Below are 9,785 nucleotides of genomic sequence, written 5' to 3'. Positions count from 1 at the left end.
CAGAGAGGGGTTGTATTTTCTGGGTGGGCCTCATGAATCCAAGCTACTTCTGTGGATGAAAACTCTTGGCAAGCAGAAGTTACCACCCAAGAAGAGCCCCAACGTGTGGAGTGAGCTGGCAGCTGTGGGCAAAAGCAGTGTCAGCGGGGTGAAGCAGAGTCCAGGTCCGGCCCTGCCTGGAGCTGGCAGCAGGATGGACCTCCCATCCCTGAGGCGCAGGATGAACGCAGAGAGCAATCTACTGCTCTGCTTGACAGAGGAACCCCACAGGCAGAGATTTCTGCCTGTGACCAGCGCAGGAGTCAGCTGTAAAGACACTTAATTAGCCACCATTAGCTCCCACCCAAAGCCTCTGTGGGATGAGCAGGACCGCTCCAGGCTTGACACAACTGCTGCGAGCTGAGCACTGTCTCCCAGCTGCAGCATCCCTCTTCCTGTCACCTTCACACACGAAGAGCAGAACACTACACATCTGCAGGCACCTTCAGCAGTGGGGCTCCAGGGTGTGAGTGGGACGTGGCAGCATCCTGCTCTCTGTTGCCTAGTCCCAGCTTGCCTAAACCACCTGCCAAGGGCCCCTCACTTTCCTCCTCACTGTAGGTGATCCCTACAGAAATCCCAGGATCCCAGGCTGAGCACTTCCTTCATGACTGCTGTGCTAGATCCCACCATGTCCTACTTTGACTTGTCTGCTCAGAGCCCGGAATCTCAACCCTCGGACCAACCCCACCTTTGTGGTAAAGGTCGTGTATGTCTGACAGCTCTCCACCAAGCTGGCTTGCACAGAAGCAGTCTGTCCTCAGGGTTTTCCAGGGTTGTGCTTGCCTTAGAACAGAAACTAAGTTATGAAGCCTAAGGGGTGGTGTGGCTGGAACAGGGCTGTCCCGGTCAATCCGGCAGCGAAGTGGAGACGTTTGGTACCATATTCTAGGACAGGGCAGTGAAGGACTAAGATGCCTGTCCAGACACTGGGGCGTGTTCTCTGTGAAGCCAACTATACTTTCCACAGCTCTTTGCTCAGATGTACCACACCTCCTCTCCAGATTTCACGGCACTGTCTGTCACAGGGGAATTCAGCATTTATGAAGCGGAAGAAATTGGCCATAGCCCCTCTGAAGGAAGGTTCAGACAGCCATCATCCTCCCTCCCAGCAGAAGCAGGTATCAGCTGTGGCCAGACTAGGTGCAAAGGAGGGGAGCAGTTGGCATATAGCGATTTTAGTGAGCACCACTTGTTCTGCAGCAGCTGGGTTTGCTGCAACAGCTTTAAGTACTACGGTATTTGCTCAGGAGTCTCCACTTCACACAACATCTCCAGAGCAGGCAGAAGGATCCCCATGCTCCTTCGGAGAATGCTTCTTCACACCCTGCTAATGGACAATACCTGGGCAAGCCTCCGAAGCAGCAGCTCTGATGATGGGCGATTCCAATCGAGAAAGATCTCTGGCGCCAGCGTGACGGTCATTTCCAGCACCCTGAGCAAGCTCACCGAGAGGTCAAAGCAGGTGGCACACACCTTCAGCTGACGGCTGTCCACAAAGTTCCTCTCCAAGCGCTCTGCTGCCTGCTGGATCTGCCAAGCGACGGAGACAGCTTCGCAAGGTGCCCCTTCCCAAAAGGAGGGCCATGACCCCCAGCCCAGCTCAGCTCCTCGGCATGCCAGGAAAGCCCTGCACACCCAGTCCTGAGAGCTGTGTTTTGAACCCCGCTGTGTGTAGAACACGGGCGCCCATCAAATGCTGGACCCACAGCCCCGGTGGCACGCTCACCTCCTGAATCATGCCGATGAACTCGGAGAACGCCCAGTTCAGCTGGTTGAGGACGCTGTTGAGGAAGCTGGGGGCCAGGTCGCGGTCGCTGCGGAGCAGGTCTGCCATGTGCCGCTGCAGCAAGGTGGAGGGACATGGCTCTGAAAGCAGACAGCGACAGCTTCAGTGGCTTGATGCTAGACTGGCTGTAGGTAGGGGGCAAAGGCAGGCTGGTCCTGGGCTTGGGAAGTGTTGGCTTGTGTCTTACAGTAAGTAGAGATGGCAGGACACTGGGAGCCAGGGAGCAGGGACTATTCTGAGCATCCCTCTTGCCTGTCCAGCCTCCAAGCACTTTTTTGCAATGCCAGCCTGAATTAACCAAGGAAGAGCTGTCCATGTGCACGGGAGCACTGCCCCACAGCTCAGCATCCCTCCCACGCAGCTCTGCAGAAGCCCACGCTCAGCTCAGCATTAACTGCTCCTGATACCAGGGTGGTGGCAGCTGCCTGGAGCCAGCATGGCCTCCCCTGGCCTCACATGGCCGTCCCTGTCTGCCTGTGTTTGGGGAGGAAGGTACCTACTAAATCTCACTCTTCAGGCTTCTGCATGGAGCTGGCTCTGACCTCAGCAGGCTCATACAGAGCTGCCCACACTCCCCAGCCAGGTTCAGCCCAAGCACAGACACGTCCCCATGGTATGTGGCATCTCACCTCTGGGCTTTTTCACTATCAAGAACACAGACCAGGTCAGATCCAGCAGCTGGGAAACACAGTCAGGGCTGTGTGGGGTACTGGATCCCACGGATGGGCAAGGAAAGGAAGGGGGCACAAATGGGACAGATGCTTCTCACCAGCAGAAGGATCCACTGTCAGTGAGAGGCTCACAGAAGCATTCGACACTATGAGGAAGGGTACCAGAGTTCAAACCACATGCTAAGAATTCAGGGCTTGGAGAAAGAAACTTGAGATTTACCCAATATAGGGAAAAAACTGAATCTAACTCCTTTTCTCTCTCCTAGGAGTTATTAGTAAGTAAGAGCAGGTGGATACTCTGTCAGCACCAGCACTGCGGTGCCCAGAGGAACAAGCCATGCTGTGCCTGCAGAAGGTCTCTGGGGTGGCAGCCTGCTGGAAAGGCACAGGCAAAGGAAACACAGGATGACCTCCATCACAGCTCTAGGGATTGAAAAGTGAGGCTTAACTGCAGGCAGATTGCTAGCTGGGATTAGCAAAGCCAGAGAGGCAATGCAGGAGACCATTAGCTCATATGGGAACAGGACAAATTATTCTGTAAGTACCCACTAGCACATGAGCTTCTGTTGTCATGAGGACATGCTCATGTCTCACAGTGCATAATCACTCCGGGCAGGCCAGCACCCTGGCTTTGATCCTGCCTAGAAGCACATCTTTGGGAGGGATTTCATCACAACAAACGTCTTTGATGTCCTATTCCCACCCACAAGTACTTTCCCAGCCCTTGGCTACACGTGGCTCTGGGACTGCTCAAGCCAGACGTCCTTTTTACGAATTTAGTTGGTCCTCCGTGGATTTCTTGTCCAGCGTCCTCTGAAACTGCGTAAGCTTTTAACACTGAATGCATCCTGGAGCAACATTTCACAGCTCACTGCATGTGGCAGGAAGAATTTGGATTTGAGCTTGGCCCCTACTCGCTTTATTTGATAATATTTATTCTCTGCAAGCCCCCCTCTTCTGGTGAGAGAGGCAGCAAGATGCTGCTCTCCAGTTACCTCCTCCAGCTAGCCGAGATTTCAGACCTGTACAATAGTCTTTCGAACAGGAGCAGCATCAGCCTGTGCAGTTTCTCATACAGAAACTGTCACGTCTTTGTCCCCTTCACCATCTCTCCCTGAGCTTTGCTGGTTCTCCCAGATTTTCCCATAAAGGGGTTTTGTAGGATACCAGCTTGAACAGTGGACAGGTGAGGGCTCTCGCTACAACTAAGGGGTGGCTGATGGTAGGAGGACGTGCTCAGCAGATCAAGGAAAGGTGCCACCCCTTTGCTTGGCCCTGGGGAGGTCACACCTGAAGTACAGTAGCTGTTTTCTCTGGAGGGTGCATGAACAGGTCCCAGGGAGTCCACCCTGCCATCGTGTCTCTAAGGGTTATGCTCAGCTCACAGCTCACTGATTCTTAATCTCATTTTCCCTCCATGTCAGCACTCCGTGTCTGGTGACACTGAATTCCATCAATGTTTTCTCTCCCAGTCACTCAGAAGGTCCTTTCGCAGGATTGAGTTTTTGTGCTACCTTTTCCTCATCCTACCCTCATGGTGTAAAAAGTGGTTTTTTAAAACCTGCTGACCTATTAGCTGGGTCCCAGCCTTCGAGTACCAAAGCGGTTCTAGGGAAGGATCACCACTCCTCGTGGACAAGCTTTGCAGGTCCTTTGGTTGGTTGCCAAAGCCTCTTTTACCAGCGTTTCAAGACAGGATGGATCTCCACACGCATCACCCAGCCAAAGTCTACCTCATTTGAAGGCAGCTTTGGCTTTTTGAAGGATGGTCTTATGCTTGTAATAACTTGGTTTATTCTGATTTTTAGCCAATAACTATTTCCTCATGGTCTTTTTCCAATAAGCGGTGTGAATTTGCTCCAAACCTCCAATTCTAGGTTCTTAAATGCTTTCCCTGCTGCTGGCAAAGACTGTGTCAGTCTATAAAAGCATTAAGAAGCAGTGCCTCTGGACAAACTTCTCCACAGTTCTGTAGGGTTTAAGGTTTTAAGCTAACACTAGGGAACAGTGGACTTCCTTGACTTTTGTTGCTCCCAAGAGGATTCTGAATCTAAAGACCCTGTGATCACTGCTACTCTTCGAAAGCAACATAAAGAATCAGCCCTGGAACAGAGAGCAGCTTTGTCCCTTGCATGACTTCCCAGATAAGGTTCTCCAATCATTAGTGGTATCCAGAAGTCTCACCCTGGTGCTGTGTTCATCTTCATTTGCAAGATGTTCACCTTTGTTGAGGAATTTCCACCCACCTCCTTCACGTCTGGGTTGCCACCACCCTTCTGGGTAATGACACAGCCCTGACACATGCTGTTTCAGACAGGGACATCGCTTCATACGGGGTCTAAGGATACTCACTGATGTGGCTGCTTTCTGGATCCTGGCAATGGTATGTCAGTGATTCTAAAACTTCTAAGACCCTAATACAAAAGCCACTCAATCCTGGCTTAGCCTTCATTATGACAGGTAAAGATCAGGCACTGGACAGAAATTGGTGGTTTTACAAGGCCAGAAATTATTACTTCAATACATTTAATGTGGGCAACAGAGCGTGGCCCCAGGTGGTTATAGATACGTGGGATGTTTCCACAACAGAAACTTCCCCACAAAAATATAAGCAAATAGTCAGAGGGGAAAAAAAAAAATCTAGGTGGGTGGGAAATAGCGAATAAAGACACAGAGCTCTTTAAGAAGATTATTAGGCAGCCAGAAATCCCCGGTGCTGCAGCAAGCACTCGAGTTAAGAGGTTCAGGATGAAGCAAAGATGTAAGTTAGAATGTAAAAGGTCAAGTGAACATAATCAAACACAGCCAGCAGTTGGTGAAAACAATGAGAAAAGGGGTGATAGAAAGAGAAGGCATCAAAGAAACATCCACAACTAACCACACTACATCCAAAGTTTCTTCAACTGCAGGGAAAAGTTCTAGCAGAATTATTAGAAAAAGTAGCAATGGGAGAAAGTGTAACAGTAGCAGAGGCCCATTAACAGATAGTTAAAAATTAATAAAGCAGACAACGTGGAAGGCTTCAGTAAGTGCTCCTGCTAGATAATTGTAAAGAAGCAGGGTCACGTACTTCACACAGGAAGGTAATTATGTACTTTATAGTTTGCTAATGACCCAGGAAGATGTCTAACAGGGCTATTTGTGAGACTTCTTGGTCAGCAGCCCAGTGGGGGACTCTGGACGCTGCAGCATTTACAGTAGAGCTGGAGCAGAGGAGGAAAGCCCCACATGGACCAGATTCAGAAGCAAAGCCGTTCCGCCCAATGCTAATGTAAGTTTTTGAAAGGATCCAGATGTAGATGTGAAACAGCTGCTGCTCAGTGGCTGTTGGACTGATGAAACAGCAGTGGAGCATGTGTGCTGGGGATGGCATTCCAGCCAGTGCGACACTGGCACCTCTGGGCTGCTAAAAGCATGGGAAGGATGAACACCAGAGCCCCAGAAAAGCAAAACCCCTTCCTGAACAAGACACAGAGGGTGCACTTTTTACCATTAAAAAGGACCAAGAAGTGAGTTTACTCTGGTACACAAGCGCTTCTGAAGAATAAGATGTTGTAATGCACAGAGTTCAACCCAGCAGAGAAAGGCAGAGCAGCAGCAGCAGAAGGCAGAAGATGAGGTTAGGTACGTTGTCACCAGGAAAAAGTGATGGATTTACTTCTGAGGGTGAGGAACCATCAGAAGGGCTTGGACAGGTCAACTGCCGCCAGCTGATGCTTTTGGTGCTGTCAGATCAAGACAGAGTTTCCTCCTGAAAGACCTCTGGCTTAGGCATTTTGCTGGACTTGGGAAGGGGATGTGCGTGAATTCTCTTGCCCACATTGCACAACAGCTCAGCTGGATCATCTCATAGTTCCATCCACCCACCCTCCACTGCTTGATGGATGCGTGGGCAGAAGGCCTGGGGCAGAGGAGCCAAGTGCTGCAACCTGAAGCCACCCTTGCAGCTCGATAAAAGCAAGACAGGCTGGGCCTGGCAGAGGGCCACCGCTGCTGCTCACTATGTGCGTGCCCCAACAGCACCCAGTCTTGCCTACAAGACATGATGAAAGCAAAACAAGTTTCTACAGCAGCCACAGACCAGATCCACCCCTGACTGAACAGAGCCCCTGACTGCTCTCAGGAGCCAAAACAGAGGCAGAGCCCTGCCTACACGAGAGCTGGTTGGTGCCAGCGGGGCTGAGGAACAACCTGGGGAGCAGGCAGGAACACACATGGCTCTTCTGAGGCTCTTCCCCTCCGTGGGCTAACCCAGGCAACCATCTCACTGCTCACCATTGGTGAGCATGGGCAAAAGGCAGCGTGGGAGACCAGGTGCTCTGTGTGTTTCACAGACATTGCAAGGCAGCACCAGCACCTGTCCCCACCTGTGCAGAGTCCTCCACGGAAGCGTTCCCAAAGCAGGACAAGGCTGGAGTACCAGAGAAGAGACACTTGCCTCTTCCGAAGGGAGTGTGAACTCCCCTCAGACTGGCCCACAGAAGCAGACCCAGACAAACAGGGTTTCCTTCAGCTCAGCAGTTTGTCCCATTGTCCCCGCCAACAGCTCATATGGCAACAAGGTGAAGACTGATGGTGGAAAAGTGGGAAAGTTGTCTCCTCCTCCTTCCCTGGGCAGCATCTCAAGGACACCTCCGAGTCCCCTGTCCCTCTTCAATTAAATCAGCATCCATTATTGATTTGGCTGCGCCTTAAAATAGCAATCCCAGGAGCAAGTCCCCGGTAGCCAGCTCAGCCCACTCCAGGCCCAGACTGTGTGGAGCCACCCAGAGATGGATGGAAAGAGGCCTTGAATGCTGAGGAACTCTGCTCCTGCCCCAGAGTTCAGTCACCACCCCACGGGACTGGTGGCAGCCACTCGGGGCCTTGTTTGTGCAGTAGTAGGGTGAGGGGACACTCACATGGTCCCTCCTACAGATGCACTGGGGCTTCCCCAGTGTCCTCCAAGGATGAGAGGAGCCCAAGGCTGGCACAGCCCGTGGCAGGGCTCTGACCCAAGTGGTATCCCCAATAAAACCAGTGCAAACTGGGTCCATGATGCAGCCTCAGAGACTGCCATGTGGGCACCAGCCTGCCTGACATCTCTCAGGGACCTAACTGAGAAAAAACATCACTGAGTGAAGCCCTCTGCCCCCAAAAGGAAGGGTCTCTCTAGGCAGAAGCGGAGAAGGAGGGAACTCTCTAAAGCTACTTCACCAGACAAGAGAGGGTCACACAACAAACTTACTCTGGAAACTAGCAACAGAGAGATCTCCTGGGCACCCACAGGCATGAGACAGAAAGAGAACAAGAGCGCCATTAAAACAGAGACAGGCAGCTCTCCCCACCGGACAGGGATTAGCACGCACCTCCGCATGCTGCCTGCCCATGTCAGGCTGCAGCATCCTCCGTCCCCCACGTCCCCCTTCTGTCCAGAGCTACATCCCCATGTAGCTCTCCAGGACCAAGGTCTGGCACAAAGCCTTTTCCACAGCAGAGGTGGGGCAGGAACGTATCTGAATCGGCCCAAACCCTGCAAGGGTGAAACTCAAGACATGCTCTTTAGCCCAAGAAAGGTACTTTCTCCTCCCCACACTTTTTTCAGCCACAACAGAGCTGAGGAAACCCTCAGTTTGGTGACAGTGCCGAGAACCAAACTGCAGAGCCAAAGGCAGGACAGGCTCTGCCAGGCTTTGAGAGAGATGGCTGGTTAAAACACTCCCTGCTGGCCCTGCCTTCTTGGGCACACGCTCCTCCTCACAGGGTACCTACCGCTTGGCACACACTCCACCTCTTCCCCTCCCAGGGGTTAATCACTTCAGGGTAAAGCTCTGGTGAGGATGCAGCCCTCAGCTTCTCCCGTGAAGGGCAGAACCCCTCCTTGTCATGGATCTAACCCAGCAGGCAGAAGAGCCAATGCACAGAGGCTGGGGATGTCCAGGAAAGGAAGTGCTGGCTACAAACATCAAGCCTGAATATTTGGCCAGAATCCCCCTACTTCAGCAGCCATCTCACTGTCTGGCCTGGCCCACAGCAGGGACAGTTGCTCGGGAAGAGGCCAGTCCTCCCTCAACACCCATGCCCACCCCCTGCCTCACTCACTCTGCAGGCTGGGCAGGCTGGCATCCTCAGGCTTGGTTTTCAGCAGGTGTGGGAGCCGTGTGTATCTGTACCCAAAGCCGCAGCCCTGGTAAAAGGGATAACAAAAAACCTTAGAGTCTGGAAAACAGTTGGATTTTGCTGCTACTGGAACGTGAAGTGCTCAGTGTCCAACCAACCCCAGGCACTGAGGGGGCAGGGGCACAGGCTGCTCACCCGCCACAGCCTGACGAGGATCCAGTTGGTCTGTGCCCAGGGTCGCTGCTCGTAGGGAGCCAGGAGGTTCTTCATCATGGAGATCCTCCTGCCAGACAAGGACACAGGTCAGCCCAAAAGGTTTGGGGACAGCGGATTAAACAGACACACAGTAGGACCCATGGAGCTGGGGCAAAGCAAAGCCGCTGCTATATGGGTGATACAAGGCCCCTAAAACAACTCCAGCAACTCCTCAGCAGTGCTTCGGACCCCCACCTGCTCCCACATCCAGCCTTGCCACCACCCTAGCCCTGCCCCAGCTCCCCGGGAACCGGCAGGGCAGCACTTACTGCTCTTCTGGGATCCTCTCTACAGCACGCAGTGAGTGGGGGTAGCAGACGTAGCTGGCCAACGCCTGCATCAGGGAGTCCCGGATGTCTGAGGAGGAATGAGAAAGATCTGGGCCAGGCACCCAAGAACATACAGCATACCAGGGAGCACCTAACCACCAGAGGCTGGGAGGGGCTGACCCTCACTTCAAGGGCACACTGTCCCAGCTGATGTGGACAGTGTGATTACGCTTAGGCAGCTAAGGAATAACCCCAGACTGGATATGTGAGTAGCTGGGATGAGTCCAGCTCTCAAAGGGGTATTCTAGGTCATGTGCCTAACCCTGGAATAAGCAGGACATGCTGGACAAGGGCAGCGCCCAGCCCCTCTTTGTGTGTGGAGGCATAAAGGACTCAACGGATTCAGCAGACAGATCACAGCAGAAGTCTGCTGGGCCACTGGCAGTGGGACTGGCCAGACCTGCACCATTATCACCCCAAAGCAGAGGAGGGCAGCTTTACCTGTGCCCACAATCCTCGAGTCAGCAAAATGCTTGGCCAGGATGGCAGCGAGGCGCATCAGGGTTTCTTCGTAGCCTGCAAAGAGAAGGAGGAAGCAGGGGTCACACCAATGGCCTGATGGGCAGCCCTGAGGTCCCAGCATTCTTGCGTACACGGCACAGA

At 52.8% G+C, this 9,785-nt stretch overlaps 1 protein-coding gene across 1 annotated transcript in view; it reads right to left on the bottom strand.

Annotated features, from left to right (window-relative positions):
* RNF123 (ring finger protein 123) overlaps window positions 1-9,785 on the bottom strand; it is a gene marked incomplete at its 3' end in the record, with an annotated part of 33,398 nt that overhangs the window by 1,171 nt on the left and 22,442 nt on the right. The window contains 6 exon segments of the mRNA XM_010134282.1: window positions 1,342-1,572; window positions 1,769-1,908; window positions 8,581-8,665; window positions 8,794-8,881; window positions 9,123-9,210; window positions 9,624-9,698. Coding sequence (XP_010132584.1) covers window positions 1,342-1,572; window positions 1,769-1,908; window positions 8,581-8,665; window positions 8,794-8,881; window positions 9,123-9,210; window positions 9,624-9,698 — 707 coding nt within the window.

This window comes from Buceros rhinoceros, unplaced genomic scaffold (genome assembly GCF_000710305.1).
Source record: "Buceros rhinoceros silvestris isolate BGI_N320 unplaced genomic scaffold, ASM71030v1 scaffold23984, whole genome shotgun sequence".
Lineage (NCBI taxonomy): Eukaryota > Metazoa > Chordata > Aves > Bucerotiformes > Bucerotidae > Buceros > Buceros rhinoceros.
Note: the sequence above shows the minus strand (reverse complement) of the source record. Positions and strands in the feature narration are given on the sequence as shown.